Here is a 21344-nt window from a genome sequence, read left to right as displayed (position 1 = left end):
CTTTCTTGATAAAAGCACACAGCCCCATCCTGTACCTGGACGGTCCAAATTTGGCAGCAGATGGGGGCACATGACCCCTGCATGACCCCAGACTGTTCTGACCTGGAAGTAATTGGTGGTGATGTGATGATATCACCACCAATTACTTCTGCGTTCTGAGCCAGCTGCAATCAGAAGGCTCAGAACACAAGCAGAGATAGTTGTGGCAGGGTTTTTCAATCTCCCTTCTGCACCTTTCCAGCTTCTCCTTCTCCAAAGGAGAAACAAACAGCGAGACAGGTAGATCACAAAGCTTCTGAAGTGGGAGGAGACAGTGGGAGGCTGCAGTCAGGCTTTCGGGGACTGCCAAAAGGGGCCTCATGGTTGGCATGCAACCTGCGGACCTCATGTTGGACCACCAAGATCTGAACACTGTGTGTATTTTGCCCCAGTTCCAACTTCTGTTTGGTTTTTCCTTTCTACAATTTCAGGTTTCCACAAGTTTCTGCTTCCCAGACCACTATCCACTCTCATTTACTAAACCTCCCTCAGCATATAGCCACTCCTTGTCTTAAGCACAGTAAAGTTTCTTCAAAGCCTCCCCTTCTATTATCTGCTTCTTTCCTCAGTTTCCTGCCTCCTCTGCCCACTTTTCATTCATTCTCCATCTATACTTCCTGCAGGTTCTTCTTTCTCTGATCCTGCACACTTGGATACATCGGTCCCTGCACACTTGGGTACATCTAAAGAGTAGTTGGCAACCTTCAGTCTCGAAAGTCTATGGTATCGCACTCTGAATAGTGGTTCTGGAGAAGCATCTAGTGTGGCTGAAAAAGCCGATTTGGGAGTGACAATCCCTTCCACACTGGGAGCAAGTGCAGTCTGTCCCTGGTCTGTCTCCCTGGCTATGGGCCTTTCTTCTTTGCCTCTTTGCCTCAGTCTGTTGGCCAAGTGTCTCTTCAAACTGGGAAGAGCACAGCCTGCCTCCAAGCGGGCCTCTCAGAGACCAAGGTTGAGGTCTACCTGTTGAGGTCCACTCCTAAGGCCTTCAGATCCCTCTTGCAGATGTCCTTGTATTGCAGCTGTGGTCTCACAACTTGAAAAATCACTGACATGATGTGCAAGATAGCCACCATTGGTACAACTATGTATGATATAGTTACAAGTAATAGAGTTGTCCATCACTTTGGAGTTGCCTTCACGAGACATACCCATGCATCTCTCAAAAGAGATGCAAGATGTTGCTTTTGCACTTGGCCAATATTGATGGTGATTAAAGGCAGGGGATCCATTTGTCCATTAGTCATTCTGGTTATTTTATTTATTATTTTTCACATGTTTATACCATTCTTTCTCCAAGGAACGCAGGGTAGTGTTCATAGTTTTAGTGGTTTTTAAATATACCCAGAGACCTTTGGATTAGGTAGGGGGAAAAAATCCCCAAATATAGCACAAGAACCTAGTAAACTCATATTACCATGAATATGAGAACAACAGCACAACCTGCCCTGTATAAAGGAAACAGGTCAAGCACTTATTTTGCTCTCCATGCAAGTCCAAACCATCCTTGGGTATGCATTCACATGGATGAAACTATGCACAGCCCAGCGCAACCACAGATATAAGCAGCAACAATAATCAGCCATGACCACAATGGCTGGACAACACAACCATTGTGTTGTCGCAATCACAAGAACAGCACTAGGCATTTTCACAGATGCCCAAGCTACATTTATTCATGGGGGTACAGTACAGAGCCAGAACTATTATGGACCAAAAAGGCAGGGGGGGGGGAAGAGTGCTTATGCAACCAACAGAGGGGGGAAGACTCCAGAATGGTAACTAATCCAGTTCCTCAGCAAACAACTCTGGCAGAATTAGATACCCTACAGTGTTTCTCAAAGTGTGGGTTGGGGCACACACAATGGGTTGTGAGCCAACTTCAGGTGGGTCCCCATTCATTTCAATATTTTATTTTTAATATATCAGACGATGCTAACACTGTATGTGACTGCATTTGGGAAAATGTTACAGATCTTTAAGTTTAACAGGCTACTATGTATACGCTTTTAACAATGATAATAAATGGGACTCACTCTTTGATAAGTGTGGGTAGGACTGCAGCCTAGGATTGTTAAACAATTTCCTGCTTGATGATGTCCTAACATCACTTCTGGTGGTTCCTGACAGATTCTCATTCTAAAAAGTGGGTCCTGGTGCTAAAAGTTTGAGAACCACTGCCCTAAGGAACAAAATGCCACTTTATCCTGTGCACCCCCACAGTTCCCAAGATGACATTGCTGCAATGCCTTGTGGCCTGCACTGGCTGGCAAGCACAGTTTTTACAGGCCAAACCAGAGCTTGGCTGTCACCCCCATGGAAAAGCAGGTCTTGCAAGACTGGAGACTACTTCGGGCTGTTGGCAGGAAAGCTGGCGCCGGTGCTGTGCAAAGGCAGCTGTTCGCTGCTTGCCTTTCCCTACCTACCTACTGCTGGTCCCATCCTTCTTCCTTCTTTGCTTGCTACTCCTTCCCCCCAGTTCCCAAAGCACTGGCCCAGGCTTTTGCCAGCGCACCAAACCCTTCAGAGTCCAGTCCTATGCCTGTCTACTCAGAAGTAAGTCCCATTATGGTCAGTGGGGCTTACTCCCAGAAAAGTGTGGATAGGATTAGAGCTCAATCCTATGCCTGTCTACTCAGAAGTAAGTCCCATTATGGTCAATGGGGCTTACTCCCAGGAAAGTGGATAAGACTGTGGCCCCGATCCCCAGAACTCTCTGGTGTGAACGCAGCTGAACCGAGTGGAACTTCCTTCTGAGCAAGCCGCGCGGGACGGGGCCGGGCAGAGAGTTGCTGAACCGACAGGTACAGAAGCAGACGGGGAGAAAGCCGCGTCAGGAGGAAGGAGACCGTCTCCGGGCCGCCCCGCCCCGGCAGAAGTTTGCGAAGCGCAGCGCTGATTTCGCTGCAGGCGGCTGCTGGCACAGCGCGTCCCCTGCAAGTGGTTGCGCCCAGGAGGTTCATCTGCATGCTGGGGGGGGGGTAGTTTCACGGGGGGGGGAGAAGAGGCCGAGAACTCCCGCCCCACCGGGGACCTCTGCAGAAAGTGCCCCGCACCGCGCCCACTCCCTCCGCACTCACCTTGGGCAGCTCGCGGAGCTGGTTGGCGTCCAGCAGGAGCTCCTCCAGGCTGCGGCTGTAGCGGTAGATCTCCTCGGGCACGGCGGCCAGCGAGCAGTGGCGCCGGTCGATCAGCTCCACATGACGGTTGCACCGCCACAGCGGGATGCAATGAAACATCGCGGCGGAGGCTGCGGCAGCCTGCCTGCCACCCGGCCAGACGCCCAGCCAGCCCCAGAAGCGGCTCAGGGCTCAGCTCGCAGCAGCCACAGCCTTCCAGCCGCCCCCCTCCTCGCGCTCCTGCCCGGCGAGCCCGCACCACTGCTGCCCCGCCAGTCAGGCAGGCAGGCAGGCAGGCGCGCGCGGGGAGGGGTGCAAACCCGCCCCCCAGCAACCCTGGCCGACGCCGGGTTCGAAAGCGCGCGCCCCCTCCCTTTCTCCTCGCTGGCTCCAGCCGCCGCCTTCCCCTCCTCCTCCTCCAAGCGAGTCCCAGAGGAGGAGGAGGCGGCAGGAGCGGCGGCAGCAGCGGCAGGCGCGAGGCTTGCAACAAGAACCAGCCTCCCTGCTGCTGTCCCGGGCGAAGAGACCTCAACTCTTCCCTTCCTCCTGCCTCTCCAGCCAAGAAGGGAAGGCAACTCCGCACTGCAAAGAAGAGAAAGCGCCCCTCCTCCTGGTATTGTCTCCTATTGGGGCCCCGCTGTCCAATCAGTGGCTTGGGGATCTGGTCGGCCGGGGGCTGCAGGAGCGCCTGCCTGGTCCCGGCCACCTTTTTTGCATTCCTGTGCCTGACCCGGAACACTCGCTCCCTCCCTTCCTCCAGAGCTGGCTGGCTCGCTCTCTCTTTCCAGCCAAGCTGACATCACCAGCCACTGATCCCGCCCCTCCTCCCTCCCTCCCTCTGGTATTTGACCCCCAGGTTGAGTGTGACACCAGCCCAGAGAGAGCGAAAGAGCACCTCTCCGGGAGGGGATCAGAGAAAGGAGCAGGAAGGGATTTGTTGCAAAGAAAGAAATGTTGCCAAGCAAGCGGGGGCGTCCTTTCCTAACTTTTCCCTTTGTTCGGGGAGATTCCGTCTGCGGCGCAGACCTCCTCTCCCGCAGCACTCTTGCTTGCGTCTCTCCTCTTGCTTGCAAATCAAAGTTTCAGGAATGGGGGGGCCTTCCTTTAAGGGGCATGCAGCCAATGTGATCCTCTCAAAACTGGGGGGGGGGTGGAATGAAGAGGGCAGAGATGGTGCTGCTGGCTGAAAGCCCAATTCTATGCACGTCTACTTAGAAGTAAGTCCCATTACAGTACATGGGGCTTACTCCCAGGTAAGTGTGGCTAGAATTGCAGCCTGAGGGCCCAGTCCTATCCAATTTTCCAGTGCTGGTGCAGTTGTGCCAGTGGGGTGTGCACTGCAACCTGTGGTGGAGGGGCAGTCACTGTGGCCTTCTTAAGATATGGGAACACGTGTACCCTTGGTTGCACTGTGGTTGCACTGTGGTTACACTGGAGTGGGAAAGTTGGATAGGATTGGGCACTGACAGCCCAATCCTATCTACACTTTCCTGGGAGTAAGCCCCATTGACTCTAATGGGACTTACTTCTGAGTATAGATGCATAGGATTGGGCTGTGTGGCTGCAATCCTAAGCTTGCTTTCCTGGAAGCAGCCCCACTAAACTCAATGGAACTTACTTCTGAGTAGGCAAGCCCACTGAACTCAATGGGACTTACTTCTGAGTAGGCATGTGATTTACCTGGAGTTTGGATCATGTGATGTCAAGTGCATGCACATCTACACAAAGGTAGCAGAGACTTCTACTCCGAATTTCAACTGTCCTTGTTTTCAATCTAAAATTGATTCTTACAAAAAAAATTCAATAGATTTACATGGGAAAAAATCTCTTAGTGCTAAACACGCCAATCTTGTACATCCATCAGATTCACTGTATTTTATTTACAATGTTTTAATCCAGGCGCAGTCCCAGGAGAATATACAGTTCAGAGTTTTCCCTTTTATATATTTTTTCACATTTTTATACCACCCTTCCTCCAAGGAGCTCAGGATAGTGGACATAGTTCTTCCTCTCCTTTTTGTCCTCACAACAACCCTGTGAGGTAGGTTAGGCTGAAAGAAATAGTGATTGACCCAAGGTCACCCAGGACACCACTACACCATCCTGTCTCTTTTAATCATTGCAATAGTCCTGTCAGATCAGTCTGTCTCAAGATGAAGGCTTGTGACTGTAGGGATCTGAATTCCAATCTCTCCATCAAATGCCAACTCTAATCCATGCAATACGTTAGGTCTAATGACATTATAGTAGCTGTTGCACAAGTGCTTCAGTCCTGGTAATGTGGATAAGATTAGGCTTCCTACTGGCACTCCCTCATCCTGCCCACGCTACCCCGTCATCTGCTTGCACCTGACTCATCAAGGCCTTGTGAAGTGCTGTTACGACAGCCTAGTTGTAGAGCCATGAATCACTACAGTAGGGCATGTTCTACATTCTACTGCGCCTGTGGTACTCCAGCAGAGACTGGCTTAGCTGACAGGCTGGCATGACCTTTTGGTTTGCTGAGGGAATTACCATAAGCAGTTTGCAATCTAACTTCCATGAGGAAGGGAACACTTGTCCATTTGACTGGCATTAAAGCCTCAAACACAGAGGGTAAAGGGGAGCAAGGTACAAGCAGCCCAGAAACAAGGAGGCTGAAGGAAGGGTGAAAGATGCAGAGTGGGCAAGGGATTGAGAAAGAGAAATGCAAAGAAAGAGTTGATGAACAGTGGATTTGAAGAAAAGGACAGACAGATGATCCAGAACCAGGGCATTGGTTCTCATACATTTAGCACCTGGACCCACTTTTCAGAATGAGAATCTGTCAGGACTCACCAGAAGTGATGTCATGACCGGAAGTGACATCATCAAGCAGGAAACATTTTAACAATCCTAGGCTGTAATCCTACCCACACTTACCCAGGACTAAGTCTCATTTACTGTCATTGTTAAAATTATACATAGTAGCCTGTTCAAAGTACAGTTCTGTAACTGTTCCCCAAATGCAGTCACATACCATGGGAGCATCAAGTCTAATATATTAAAAATAAAATATTGAAATGAATGGGGACCCACCTGAAATTGGCTCACGACCTACCTAGTGGGTCCCACCCTGACCCACAGTTTGAGAAACACTGATCCAGGGAACTGGGGTAAGAAAAGCTCAGAGGGGAGATTCTGAGGAAATACAGGAGAAGCTGAGGAAATACAGGAGAAGTGTTCGAGAGGCTGGCTGGTCGGTTTATTGGCTACTATTTAGCATGTAGCCCTATAGAAAAAAGTATGGAGTTCAGCTAGGCTTAGTCCCAAGTCATGTACATAGAATTACAAAACCACTGTTCCAATCAGGCCTCCCTTGACTTCAGTTCATGGGGGTAAAATTCTGTATCATCTTCATAATCCTAACAATATTTCCTCAATCAAATTGAAAATATAATCTAAGGAAAGAACCAAAGCCAGGATGGTGTAGTGCAGGGCTTTTCAAACTGGCACGTCACGACGCCCCAGCCTGTGAGCCCTGAGTTCCTCAGAGGAAGGGTGGTATAAAAGTGTGATAAATTTGGTAGAGTGTGTATACACCTTTTGAGTTTTTCTCAGATACAGATAAGTCCGTCAGAAACCCTGACAAGCTGAATGTATTTTAGCCTTACACTTAGCCTAACCCTCAAATTGCAGTTTGAATTCTGAGGGAGGCAATTAGATTAGGCAGTTTATCACCTGATTTTTGTGGGAAATTTGTGAGGAGAAGACCTTCCTCTCCAAAAGGCACGCAGGGAATGCTGTGCTTGTTTGTTATATAAAGCCTATGACATAATATTAGGAAAGCTTTAAAGCTGACCAATTAACAAGGAGCAATAAATCAATAAAATCCATAGTCATCTAGAAAATTAGGCCTCTGCCTTAAAATACGTATTTAGGCAAGCATGTAATTTAGGCTACAATCCTATACATACTTTTCTGGGAGTTAGTCTCACTGAACACAATGGTACTTACTTCTGAGTAGACACATTTCATGCTGTTAACCTATGAAACATATTCACATGCCAGTCAGATATCAGTTGATAATGTCTCAGGCTCTTAGCATATTTTATCTCTACAGAGAGTTGGTATTGTAGAGCTATCATTTCCTGAAATATCATTACTTAATTATTAACAGTATTTATGTAGCACTTTTCAACCACAAAAAAGTTCACAACGTGGTTTACAGACAAAATATAATGATTAAATGGCTCCCTGCCCCCAAAAGGCTCACAATCTAAAAAGATGCAGAAGAACGCCAGCGAACACCCACTAGAAAAGGCACTGCTGAGGTGAAAAGGGTCAGTTACTCTCCCCCTGCTAAATACAAGAGGAAGATTCTGTGAAAAGGTGACTCCTGTCCAGTTAGCAGAGAAGATTACAATGACCTTCCAAAATCATACATGTGAATGCTGACAATTCCAGCTGAATTTTGGGGAATATTTGAAAATGTCTGGTTTTCTTCCTTCTATGAATTTTGTGCTATCTCTGGGTTATGAGTGAGGTGTTATTACTACTACTTATAATAAATAGCCGCCATCTGCCCCCTGTCTGGTTTACTCACCTGTTCCTCCCACTCCTCCTGTTCATGGCTATCTTTCATCATTCTTCTCCAGCACAGCACCACTCCGCACATGTGCCAGTGCTCTGGGGCCCCCCGAGACTCTGCATATGCCAGCAGGGATCCCAGAGTCCCTTTTTAGGGCTCCAGAGACCAAAACGTTTGGGAACTGCTGCTCTATTTTATTATTGCTGATATCTGGGGGGTGGGGGCTTTGATGTGATTTTTAAACTGTGTCATGTTTTGTTTTATTTTATATTATATTATATTATTATATATAAATATATATAATCAATCATAGTTTTTATGAGTGATGTTAGCTGCCATGGACATGTACTAACATGAAGGAAATGCTGGATCGAAACTTATTAACTAAGGAATACAGTTATTAAATAAGGAAACCAAATTTACATTTTGACTAGCACTTGGAACAGTCATAGATGAATATTGACATTCATTCCATTTCAGGCATTCCATTAACAAATAAGCTTATTTTTTTCTGTTGTGGTATGGTTCTGGGTCAAGATGGCTTTGTTGGTTTCAATAGCAGTTCAAGCAGTACCTAGAAAAAAACTGAACCAACCTCCACTGCAGTGCAATGTGCCGCAACAATCATGTGCACTTTCTATGTGTCTGTGACGGGCATCTAATGCTTATGAGAACTGACTCACTTGCATGCAGAATACTCATTTATTTATTAAACTGAGCAAAGGCTGTGGCAAAGTACACTTGCAAAAGGAAACAAGTGTCAGCTTTAAATATCCTGTCATGTATAACCTTTATAAAACTTCAGTAGTGTAATATTCTTCACAGTCAGAACATGTAGAAGTCTCACTTAAAACGTTATGACGTTGTGATGTGGTCATGCTCTGGCTTTTGCCACAGCAAAGACTGCCAAACCCACATGCATAGAGCAGTTTCGAAATTACTTTAATCATGTGAAGCATCTTTCAAATGTCACCTTTTCAAAAAGTAAACAGAACAAAGCTGTGCAAATTTTCCTCTGTGCCATTCCTCTGTGCCTTCTGTTTCTGCTCACCCCTTAAAGTGAAGTTGGTAAGGCTAAAAGCTGCTTTCCCCCGTCAAGCTCATTTTCCCACTCTTGCTTGGGACTAGAAGTGGCTGGAATTAGAGTAAGAAGACTGTTCCTCCCCCTAGTACATCAATACAGTGATCAAGCTCCTAGTGCTTGATCAGGGTTAGTGCCTTGATAATATTAGGGGAAAGGAGCTCCCATTGCTTTTTACAAGCAATCTCTTTTGCATAGCCGGACATCATCTTTCCTGTTGGACGTCAGCCCTAAAGAACTCCGTCCCAAATGTATCATGCAGTACAATCCTAGGCTTGTGTCCTCAAGAGTGAATCCTATTCAATTCAGGATCCTAACCCCTTATGTCAGTGCTTTCCAGCACTGGCATAGCGGTGCCAATGGGATGTGTGCTGCATCCTGCAGTTGGGTGTCACTCACAGAGGCCTCCTCAAAGCAAGGGAATGTTTGTTCCCTTACCTCAGAGCTGCATTGCCCTTAAGTCAGTGCTAGAAATCACTGACATAAGGGGTTAGGACTACATCCTCAGTGAGACTTGTTCCTAGGCCTTAGGTTGCAATCCTATAGATAGTTACTACGGAGTAAGTCCCATTCCACTCAATGGGGCTTCCTTCTGAATAGATGTGTGTAGATTGCACTGTTAGTTTGATACACTTTGGTTTCACTTCATTGATAAGAAGCAATATATAGAAATATATAGAAATAATTAGAAATAGTAGAAATAATTAGAGCAATAGGTTTATAACATCTGATGAAGTAGACCAGGGGTCTCCTTCAGGGGCCTGCAGCAAGCCTCTATCCAGCCAGCAGCCAGCCTCTTGTCCCCTGAAAGCCTCTGGCCCACTCAACTGAACATGACCACAGCTGTGCTCTCGTTGTGTCTGGAGGGTGTTCTGAAGGCCAAGGAAGTTGAATGAATGAACCCATCCATTCATTTATTCACTCATCTAAGTTCCATCTCTAATTTATTTATTTAAATTTTATATTTAAATTTTTTTTCCAGCCCTCAACACCACACTAGATATTTGATGCGGCCCTCTGACCAAAAAGTTTGGAGACCCCTGAAGTAGACTATAGTTCACAAAAGTTTGTATTGAAATAATGTACAGTAAATTGCTTCATCTTTAACCCATTTCTGCACAGCCCACAAGTGTACACATTGTATCCCTGTTGTGTATATGCAACAGTGGGCAGAAATGGCTTAAATTGCTGCAAGTCATTGTTAAAGGTTTCATAAAACTCTTTGATGGGTAGCTTTAAAAAGTTGATGTTTAGATTGAAAGGGCCACTTCAAAAGGAGAAGTCAGTGCATTGTTGATGTTCATACCAGGTACAATTTGGCTTAACCCTCCAAGAACTACCTCCTTCGGCAGCCATTCCACCTGACTGCAACAGAGGGAGAGGTGAGACAACAAGGCTCTGTCCATCACCCTGGTGGAGACAAACTACCTTTTGGCTTCTTTCCTCCTGGTACTATCTCTTTGTGGTGATTTCACCTGGTCATTATAACAGTTATGTTAACTAATGATAGCACTCAAAATACATGTACTTATTTTCCTTTTCCGTTCCCATCCCTTTTGTATCGTGTATGTTAGACTGAAAATGCAGTTCATTTTTCTTGAGCACTTGGACAATTTGAAGTACTTTAAAAAATAAACAGAATAAACAAATAAACAAAAACAGAATATTGGCTGTTCAAGTGGAATGCAGCAGTCCATCTTCGCACAGGGAAACTACTGCAATGTTCTGTGTAACGCAGAAACTTGCACTTTCATATCCAGTCCAAAGTTAATCCTCGTATTTGCTTTGTATTTCAAACAAGTATGAGAGTGCAATTCTAGGCATGGACTCAGAAGCAAGTCCCATTAAAGTCAGTGGAGCTTACTCCCAGGTAAGTGTGATTAGGATTGCAGCCTTAATTTTGGTCCTACCACAGGGAAAATTAACATAACCGAGCTAGTACAGTGTGTGTGCATGCACTATATATAGTCCATTGTTCTCTGAGTATTATGGGGAATGTAACCCTTCTATCTGCATCCCTGTTTTTTATGCTTATCAGCATTTGCCCATTATGTTGTTACAAGGTAACAACAGAGGTGATGGGAAATTCTAGGCTTGTTTTACCTGATAGTTGTTATGTTAAGAGAGCATGATTCACGTTCAGAGCTGTGTCCACTTAAGGTCAAGATGTTAGAAATGGGATGCATAGTGCCTGTAATTCTGGGACACTCTATTCTCTAGGCCAGGGGTCTCCAAACTTTTTGGCCAGAGTGGCACATCAAATATCTGGCATGGTGTTGAGGGCCAGAAAAAAATTTAAATATAAAATTTAAATAAAATTAGAGATGGAACTTAGATGAATGAATGAATGAATAGGCTCATTCATTCAACCCCTCTGGCCCTCGGAACATCCTCCAGACACAACAAGAGCTTGATCAGTGAGCTTGCTCTGGTTGTGTTCAGTTGAATGAGCCAGAGGCTTTCAGGGGACAAGAGGCTGGCTGCGGGCCGGATACAGGCTTGCCATGGGCCGCATCTGGACCCCGGGCCAGGGTTTGGAGACCCCTGCTCTAGGCCCATAATGAATCCCCTGCGTTTTCCCTGTTTTCCCCCCATTTCTTTGCAAATTTTCTGTATTTTTAGCCACTTTTGGCTCCACAGAGGCTTCTGTGCCATTCAGCAGCCTGGAAGCTGCTGGGATATTCTTTACAGGCAGGCTCTGTCCTTTGTTTGTTTGAAAAACCACCACTGCCTGCCAGCCACATGACCCATGTGGATTTGGGATTCATCTTCTGTCTGGGCAGCTACTAGCAATAGAGTTACCTTGTCTATTTGGTAGCAAAGCTTTATGTCTTAGTCCAAGAGGTGGGATGGAGTGGCCAGGTAGTTTCCAATAACCTGTAACCCACCCCAGTAACCTGATGACATTATTATAGCCAACTTACTAATTTCCAAGCCCACAGGAAGGGGAGGTCATTTTCTACCAGCCACCTGAGTGACCCACTTGTTGGGAGCTCAGAGAGCAGCACCCACTTGCTCAACCATAAGTGAAAGGACTGGGGATTCCTTTCCATGTAGGATTGTGGTAAAGTTTGGTTTTTACTGTTATTTTCCCGCATGCTTATAACATCTCAGGGTTTTAAGGCAGACCATGGGTGAGATCCAGCAACATCTCAGCTCCGTACGATGGGCATTAATGGTTATCACATCCTTTTGGTGAAAAGATTATCACATCCCTTTCCTTATGCTTTCCTTCCAAGCAGACATTTTTCATCATCTGAACTGTAGCTCTATTGCTAGCCTTTTCCATTTAACCTTAAATAAATTAGTTTCATTTTGACCATTGGTCTACCTCAGTGATTTTCAACCTTTTTCATCTCACGGCACACTGACAAGTCACTAAAATGGTCAAGGCACACCGCCAGGTTTTTGACAATCGACAAGGCACACCATGCTGCCAGTGGGGGCTCACATTTCCCATTGGCACTATTAATAAATGACCTTCCCCCAAATTCCTGTGGCACACCTGTAGACCACTCGCGGCACACTAGTGTGCTACAGCACAGTGGTTGAAAATGGCTGGTCTACCTGGTCCATCTTCACAGGGAATTCAGTGGATAGTCACATCTCTTCTCCTGCAGACACTACTGTGGGTTTGATGTTTAATAAGAAACCCTGGAGATCAGTGCTTTCCTGCGAGGGAAATTTTTCCCAGTTGGCCCTTCTCTCACTTGTCTCTGTGGCCTGGGATTGTGGCAGTGGATACAATCTACTAAGATTTTTACCCATTCAGCTGTTAGCCCAGTAAGGGAAATTGGGAAGCAGGAAGGGGTCTAATCAAGGGGTCTAACCCCTTGGTCAGCCTGCCTTTGCTTGGGAGGTTCCCTTCCCTGACAACACCATTGGTCTTCAATGGATTGTGACCCATCGCTGGCCTCAGATGAGGTCTGATAGCACTATCATCAACTTTTTGTTAAGTTTTCTTAATAGGAGAAATAGGAAATTAGAGATTTAAAAAAGGGAGAAATGAATAGGTAAAGAAAGGCATGACAGAAAAAGATGAATAATATATACGAATACGAATATATATATGAATAAAAGATGAATTATATATAATATATATTATATATTATTATATATAATATAATATATCTATTATATATATATTATATATATTCATCTTTTTCTGTCATTATATATATAATAGATACATTATATATATATACATATACATATATATATATATATACATACATTATATATATAATATATACATTATATATATACATAGTAAACAAGTGAAATATGGGTCCCAGATCTTGCAAGAGAGAACTGTTGCTGCTACTGCTGCTGCTCTGTACAGTGGGTGAAAGGCCAGAAGATTGCTGCAGAACTCAGTCATTTTGCTAGTGTTTCTTAGACTCTATGATATTACTGACCATGGAATCATACGTTTTCCCATGAAACACATCATCATTTGCTACATTTCTATCTTGCCCTTCTACCAATGTGCTCAGGGCAGCATAAAAAGGTTTCCCATCATTTTATCCTCGTCACCCTGTGAAACAGTTGAGACTGAGAAAGTATAATTGACCCAAGATCACCCAGCAAGCCCCATGTGGGAATTTTAACCTGACTCTGCTGGGTCCAACAATCTAATCCAGTGGTTCTAGACCATACAGACTGCTGCCTGATTTATGTATACTGAGGGATGTAGCTATAATGGTGCCTGGGCAGCGTTGCTCCCCTCCAATAGCAGCTTGTTTAAACCTTGATGCACATATCCTAATCTGACCTCTCAGTTTTGGGAACCACCAAAAATTGGGTCACAACTCAGGACCAGGTAGGTCCTGGCACTGGCATTCCTGGGGCGGGGCGGGGGAATCTTAAGTGCCTTAACACTAGTGTGAAACAGTCCCTTCCCCTCACTTTCAGAGCCAGTTGAAGCAGCAAAAGCAAAGTGGAGAAGAAGGTCTGCTTTACTTTTGCAGCCGCGACTGGCTCTGGGGAGAGGCCGCTATACACCAGCATTCAGGCTCCTGAAAAACTTAGCAATCTTCCCCACTCCAGGAGTGCTAGTGGGTCTCAAACTTACAATTTGAGAACCACTGATCTAATCACTATACCACACTGCCTCTCTCTCATGTTCAGACCACACACAGTATTAAAAGAGAGATGTAACAAAGTTAAAAATTGTTTTCTGTCTTCCTTTTTTAGAATAGCTTTGTTTTCCCCATGTATGAAACTGTGGTCTTTTAAAATCACACCTTGATTGGCTGGGCCACAGAGTGCTAGACAAAACTCTCCCCTCCAGTCACTAGTTGGCCATCCTTGTATCAAAAGATCCCAAAAGGAGTCGTGAATAATCATCTTGTAGTGAGTAATAGGAAAGAGAGCGTGATGGTAATGATGGTTTTTAGCATGACTATGACTGTCACTATTGGAGTACTTAGTTAATAGCATATGAGGCATAATCCAGTTTAACTGAAGGACTTTCAAACTTTCAAACTACATTTCAGTGGGAGAACTTTTAAGTATATCCTTAAACACCTGAATTTGAAATAAATAGAACTTGAAAGTGCTTCACTTTGCTTGGATCATAGCCATGGGGTTTCATTTGGAGCAGCTTCCCATAGTCTTCGATAGAGGGAAACATTCTGTGCATTTGGCGAGAGGGTGTGTCAGGAATTTCCAGTGTGCCAAGAGCATTGCCCTGTTCATAAAAGAAAAAGAAGCAGCTCCACGAGCAGGCCTGGAATCGTACCATCATTTCCACAGCTGAGCTATGCTAGCACCAAAGAGCGCACTGCACTGGCTGCAGATTTCAGCATCCTGAAAATCTTGGATTTCCTTTTGAAACAGCAAGTTTCTAGCCCTTTTCACTTGGAGGATATGAACACATAATAGCAATGCCTAATGGAAGCCAGGCTAGGATTTCTAGCAGTCAAGAAGAGAAGCTTTATTGCCCTCGTCTAGCCCTGTTGCAAAGCTGGAGGTAATTACACAAAAATAAATATATGCAAATAATGTGGGTTGTAACAGAATTATTACTTCAGTGTTGACTGCTTACAACCTTGTCCTGTAGCTACTTAGATCAGCTTATACATCATCTGCGTATTACTGTAATGTTTGTACAGTATTTTGATCTTGGTTGTTAGCTGCCTTGGGCAAGCCATTCTTATCAAAGAAAAGGTGATGTATAAATATTGTAAATAAAGAAATAATGCCTGCTAGATTGCAACCACTTCTAGTTGTGCGTTGCCCATTCTTTACAAGAAAGAGTTTTATAGTGCTACAAATATGAACCAATTTGTTTCTGCATAAACTTCCATGGTCTACAGTCCACTTCCTCAGATATGATAAAACTGCTTGACTGGCAGCCCAATCCTAACTTGCGCTGGAACGGGAAGCCTGGCTGGCCAGCCCCATATCCAGCACAGGGTTGGGGCCAAAGCCCCAATCACTTCCCCTTACCCCAGGCAAAGCCTCAGTAGCCCCAATGGGGCTACTCTGATCTGTGCCACCTAAAGAGATGGTGCAGATCCAAGCAGCCCTGAGTTGTGCTGGGCTGCCTGGGAATAGGTTTAGGTTCCAGCACAAGTGCAGGATCCTGGCCCCACTCCCCGCTCTTCCACCACCTGCCATCTGCCTGCCACCCACCCTCCCCCTTTCCTGGAAAACCTCGCCTCTGCCCTCTCCACACCCCGCAGACCTCTGCATCAGCCAAGCTTGGCCAGTGCAAACCTACCCCATCCTGTCTCTGCAGAGGCTGGATCTCCGTGCTCCAGTTCGGCTGACTCCAGAAGAGGCTTTACAGCACGTCTGCAACACTTCCGGGCTGGTGTCAGGGACTTATGCCAACCCAGCTTAATCTGACGGTTGCACCCTTAATTATTTATATTTACCTCCTCTTTAAGATATCCTGATCTACATTATTGAGTCTACATTATTATTATAGATCTACATTATTAATTATTATTATTATTATTATTATTATACTCTTGAGTCGAAAACATCAGAAGAGGCAAACATACTTTTAGTGTGAGTTTCAAACAAATTTATGGCATATATGAAAAAGGCACAATCACAGCAACAAAATGAAAACAAGACTGACACCCCAATCCTATGCATGTCTACTCAGAAGTAACTCCCATTACAGTCAATGGGGCTTACTCCCAGGAAAGTGTGGATAGGATTGGGCTGTGAAGCAGGTTAACCTACATAGAGAAAGCAAAGTTAAAACTCCAAGGGGTATGTGGGGGGGGGGGGGAGAGAAAGAGGTGTTCTAATAAATTAATTAGCTATCTTAAAAAATAATTTGAATAAAAGAGTCCCAGTGCAGAGACACCAACTCCTTCCTGACAAATTAAACCAAGAGTAGTTACCAAACAAACTTAGCAAGACTTGGAAATAGCTGGAGGCCAGACTTGGCAGATTGCCAGAGTTAATTAACAAACACAATAATCTCCTTTCTTTCCTTCTCCAGTGGACCACTGCAAACAAGTTCACTCCAAGTCCCTTCAATAATTTCTTCTACTTCTTTTTCAACATTACTTTGGGTGTAACATGAGGAGCTGCAGAAACAGCATCTCCATCTTTAGCGGGTCCTTCTCCTTCTGCTACAAGAAGCAAATGTCCCAGAAGGGTTATTATTTTGCATCAAGGATTATCCCAAGACATCAATCCCTTAATTTGTTTACCCAATTGGGAACAGATTTAGGGTTCCAGTAGGCGACCCAACAGCAGCAGAGAATGGGGCCCTGCCTGCTGAACTGCTTTCAGGGAGAATATTAGCAGCTGCAGTTTTTCTCTGCTGTATGACAAGATGCCCTGCCAGCATTCCCTCATCTTATGGGTGCAGGAGCCCTGTGCAACATGGCCTCTGGCCAGCTGAGGTTTGGCAGGGAAAATGGTTGTGCAGTAGAGTCCCAACTATGCTTACTCAGCAGTTAATACTGTATTTAATGGAGCTTACTTCCTTGCAGGCTTGTAATCTTACAGCCCATTAATGGTGAATTTATTCAGAAGTCTGTCTCACTGACACATTGAAACATACTCCCAAGTAAATATGCCCGGGATTGCAACCTTAGTACAGATGCCTGGGCCATCAGAGCCATGACAACCAGGCATCAGGGGAAGGAAGAGGAGGGCAAGACTAGACTACTTGACATCTGGAATGTCTCCGTTGGATGAGGACTGAAGAAGTCGTGCCACATGAGATTGCAGGAGCGGGTGGGTGGGGAGCTGGAGGCAGAGCTGGGATCCACCAGTCATGCCGGATCCCAACCCCCTTTCCCAGGGAGAATGAAGCAGCTTCAAGCCGCTCTGCTCTCCTTGGACTTGTGCCACCTCAAGTGGTAGCACAAGTCCGAGGAGACCCATAGGCACCAGTGGCCCTTACCCAGAGGTAAGGGGAAATGTTCCTCCTTGCCTTTGGCTGAGCCGCTTGTGGCCACAATCCTGCACTGGGTACAGTCTTGGCTTGCCTGTTCCAACGAGGGATAGGATTGCGCCCATAGGCATTCAGAATAGGGTTGCCAACTGAGCAGAGACTAACTGGACTGGCTTCTGTGTTCTGCCTAACAGACTGATCTGCAAAAAGTGGCAGGTGAAGTTTTCACAGTAGGGGCATTAGCTTGATCTCCTGCTAATATCTCAAGCCAAGCAACACTGAAAGGCACAATCTTGGCAACATAAATATAGAGCTTATAGAATCTCACCATTTAGTCTGTGCCAGTGCTTCTCAAACCTTTTAGCACCAGGACCCACTTTTTAAAATGGCACTCTATCACAACTGACTAGACCAGGGGTGCCCAAAGCCCAGCCCTGGGGCCACTTGTGGCCCTCAAGGACTCCCAATACGGCCCTCAGGGAGCCCCCAATCTCCAATGAACGTCTGGCCCTCCCGAGATTTGCTGGAGCCCACACTGGCCCGACACAACTGCTCTCAGCGTGAGGACGACTGTTTGACCTCTTGCATGACCTGTGGAATGAAGGCTCCCTTCACTGCTTGCTGTTTCACATCTGCGATGCAGCAGTGGCAGCAAAAGAAAGGCTGGCCTTGCTTTCTGAAAGGCCTTTTATAGGCCTTGAGCTATTGCAAGACCTTCATTCTTTCATATAAGTTCATCTTTAATATATACATTTATGTAAACATATGTAAATTTATTCAAATTCTAAATGTAAATTAATTCTTCCCCCCCCCCCAGCCCCTGACACAGTGTCAGAGAGTTGATGTGGCCCTCTTGCCAAAAACTTTGGACACCCCTGAACTAGACAAAAAAAATCTAGAAATAAATTATTATTAATTATTAATATGAATTATTACTTAATAATAATCAGGATTCTGGGCTTCCTAGGCTTCTAGGGACCTTACATATAGTATGTCTGAGTAGATAATTGCTAGACACTTCAGTGAAATCACATTCAAGGACTATTCCCCAAATCTTTACAGTCATTCCAGGGTACCCAGTAGGCTGAACTGGAGAGCAAGACATGCAATTAGGGATTTCTAGGCCAGACAAAAGGCTGAAAACTAGGTTCACACATGATCTATGGCACATCAATTACTAGAGAAAATTGGAAAATGTGACATTTTAATTTGGAGGTATGGATGGCCTCATATCACAGGTTAGCATTTCAACTGACAATTTTCTTCTGCAGACCAGGCAAGGGTGCTTGCAACGTTTCAAAAACTTTTTGTGACCCATCAAAAATAAGCTTGTGACCCACTGGTAGTCCCAACCTACAGTTTGGGAAACACTGGTCTATGTGAATAAGGGCTTGACTATAAACGGAGAAATTAAGCAAGGAGACTTGAATCACCACTGTGGGATATTCTGTTCCTATAAGCAAAGGTTGTTGATTCAGGTTACTGATTTTGAAACACTCTGCTACCCCAACTGTGTAAATTGACTGTTCCTGGCAAGCTATTTTAAAAGGCTGCATGGCCACAAATTGTGTGGCACTTAATTGAACAAATTGTGCCAAATTTAGCCATTGTATACACCAAGTTTTGTTTTTTTAAAAGCTATCCAGGGAACCTGGTGACATAATAAGCTCATAGCAAAGGTGGCGTGACCAATGCTATTAACCGTTGCATTTAATTTATCAGCGTATACACAAGCAAGGTTATAAATAGTAATTGTATTGAACTATTGTAATGCATCTCTTTTCTTGTCTGCCCCATACAGGAAATGTGCATGTGGAGCTCTGGCCTTTGTGTTTGGGGGCAAAAATGACTTGTGCATCACATCAGGTAGCTGGTTTTGGAATTATTGTAAGTTAAATATAAGTCATGGAGAAAGGGACGCAGTATGCCCCATGAAAGCTTTTTTAAGCTTCCTTTAGTTACATGCAGCATAAAGGTGCCATTTCCTCTGTTCAGTGGTTATAAAAGCCAAGCAGGAATGCTCATGGTTTTAACATGTAAGGGTGGAGATTTCTTTTCAAGGAGCCAGGCTACCACCTCCACAATTCCTGTCTTCAGCCTAATGGAGAAAGTAGAAGATGAATGACTAATACTCAAGCTAAGAATGGCATTGGGGGCTTTTCGCACCCCCCCAACCCACCCAAAATCCACACTTGGAATGTGAGTGCCATTGTAGTGCTGTGGTAAAGGAAAAGTTGAACAATCTAGGCTCAGATTCCCAGTTAGCTACAATTGGACCAGTCTCTTTCTCTCTGCCTAACATACCTCACAGGGCTGTTGTGAGGATAAAAGGTGGGACTATATGCATCACCCTGAGCTCCTTGGAGGAAGGAGCATAAACATAGCATTTAGAGGTTGTGTCCAGATTCCTTTTAATGAGCAGGCTATGTGAAGACAAAGCAAGACTTTATTTAACAACTTGCAAAGGGATGGTAAGAAAATCAGATAGACTTGGGCACTTTTAAGGCTAACCGTTTTATTATTATTAAGTTTTATAGGGCTATAGCCCAAATTTGTCAGATGCATGAAATGTTATGGTGAACTGATGAAAATTGGTTGTGGCCCACAGACTTCTATTAACTAAAAGTTTTTAATTCAGAGGCTGAGCTACAATGTTGCCACATGCCCCTCCTTACACACACACACACACACACACTAGCCCTTTCTGCCCTCACAATCTCAGCCACAGAGTGCCCAGAGGATGCCATCCTATACTCCTTCCAGTCAGAGTCTCAACTAGGGTGGAGACTGAGGGGCACCTGCCCCGGGTGCTAAAGCTGCCAGTGCTGCCTCCTTCATGTCTCCATTCCTTCTCTTGTGGAGACTCCTGAAGTACCTCCTCCTCCAGGGAGAACCCAGAGGTGATGCCATGATGTCACATGATGTAATGACATCACTGAGCCAGCTGCTAGGGCTTCTAGTTACGCCTCTGCTTCCAGTGATACAGTCAGTCAGCCCTGGCTTGAAGATGGAAGCAGCGTAACAGTGCCCACCAGGGTATAGGATGTCTGGGGATTGTGCAACTTCTTCTTGGGGACTGTGAGAACTGGTCATTATGGTCATGTTTGTGTTACTGGAAGACAAGGCCTAGGAGAGGGGGGTAAAGGGGGTAATTTGTACCCAGGCCCAGGGTCAGAAAGGGGGCCCAGGAGCCAAAGAAGGGGGCCCAGAAATTTCCTGGGATCTGACACTTTCCAATCTCACCCAGACCCACTGCCCATGTAGGATGCTGGGGGCATTACCATGGGCACATGGAAGCGAGTACTGCCACAAGCCATACACACCAGACCCAAGAATGCATACATTCCTTAACAGTGTAATATCTGAGAGAAAACTGACCTGCTACAGTAGCTCTTTGGCTGGTGGATCCACTAACCCTGTAGGAGCGTAGAGGAGCTCCTACAGTCCTACATCAGCTGTAGGACTGCAGCTGATGCATACGTCAGTTTTGGTGCACACAGGACACTTTCAAATCTCGTGTGAGCCTAAATACAATGTTAAAATCCCCTGCAATGATTTTCTATATCTGAAAGATTTTAAAGAGATTAGGAGTGTGTTCGGTTTTCCATACCTAGCTGCCAACGCCAGGCAGGTAGGTAGACCTCAGCTCTACTTTGGGAAGACTGGTAGACCTAGGCTCCAAAGACTATTCCAGCTGTTGCCACTTTCCCCCTGCCTATTTTGCCCCCCATTCTGCCCACCCCCATTGCCACCCCTACACTCTGTTTCACCCCTTCCTTTTTGCGAAGGGACCCAAAAGAAACTTTGTACCATCTAATAAAATTCCTCTCAGAGGCCCTGCTGGAAGAAGCATCACAGCTGGCTGTGGCTGTCATTGCTGGCTCTCAACTGTGACTGGAGACTGAGGAGCCAAAAAGTTCTCTCTTACATTGCTGTAGATGAGGCCCTCTTTTAAGAGAAGTTTGGTGGTCTCAGACCCCAATGCATTCAGCCACTTTTCTCTCTTGTCACTGACCAAAATGGATTTTGGCTGGGTTCTACTTTTCACACTTGTGCCTCATCACTTTGTTGCCACACTCACTCAATGACATGCGGAAGTGTGCCAGCATGTGTACCAAAACATACATTGTCTGGGGACATTTGCCTGTTGGCTTGGGCACACTCCAAAGGAATCCCAGAGATTGA

At 45.4% G+C, this 21344-nt stretch overlaps 1 protein-coding gene across 2 annotated transcripts in view; it reads right to left on the bottom strand.

The window, feature by feature from the left end:
• The window catches only part of LRRC1 (leucine rich repeat containing 1), an 87057-nt gene extending 83437 nt beyond the window's left edge, over positions 1 to 3620 (bottom strand). For both annotated transcript variants that reach the window (XM_066612410.1, XM_066612411.1), the window contains exon 1: positions 3120 to 3620. In XM_066612410.1, the coding sequence (XP_066468507.1) occupies positions 3120 to 3278 (159 nt within the window). In that variant the 5' untranslated portion in view covers positions 3279 to 3620. The remainder of the gene's footprint in view (positions 1 to 3119) is intronic.
• Positions 3621 to 21344: the final 17724 nt, after the last annotated feature.

The sequence above is a fragment of the Tiliqua scincoides genome, chromosome 1 (genome assembly GCF_035046505.1).
Source record: "Tiliqua scincoides isolate rTilSci1 chromosome 1, rTilSci1.hap2, whole genome shotgun sequence".
Classification (NCBI taxonomy): domain Eukaryota; kingdom Metazoa; phylum Chordata; class Lepidosauria; order Squamata; family Scincidae; genus Tiliqua; species Tiliqua scincoides.
Note: the sequence above shows the minus strand (reverse complement) of the source record. Positions and strands in the feature narration are given on the sequence as shown.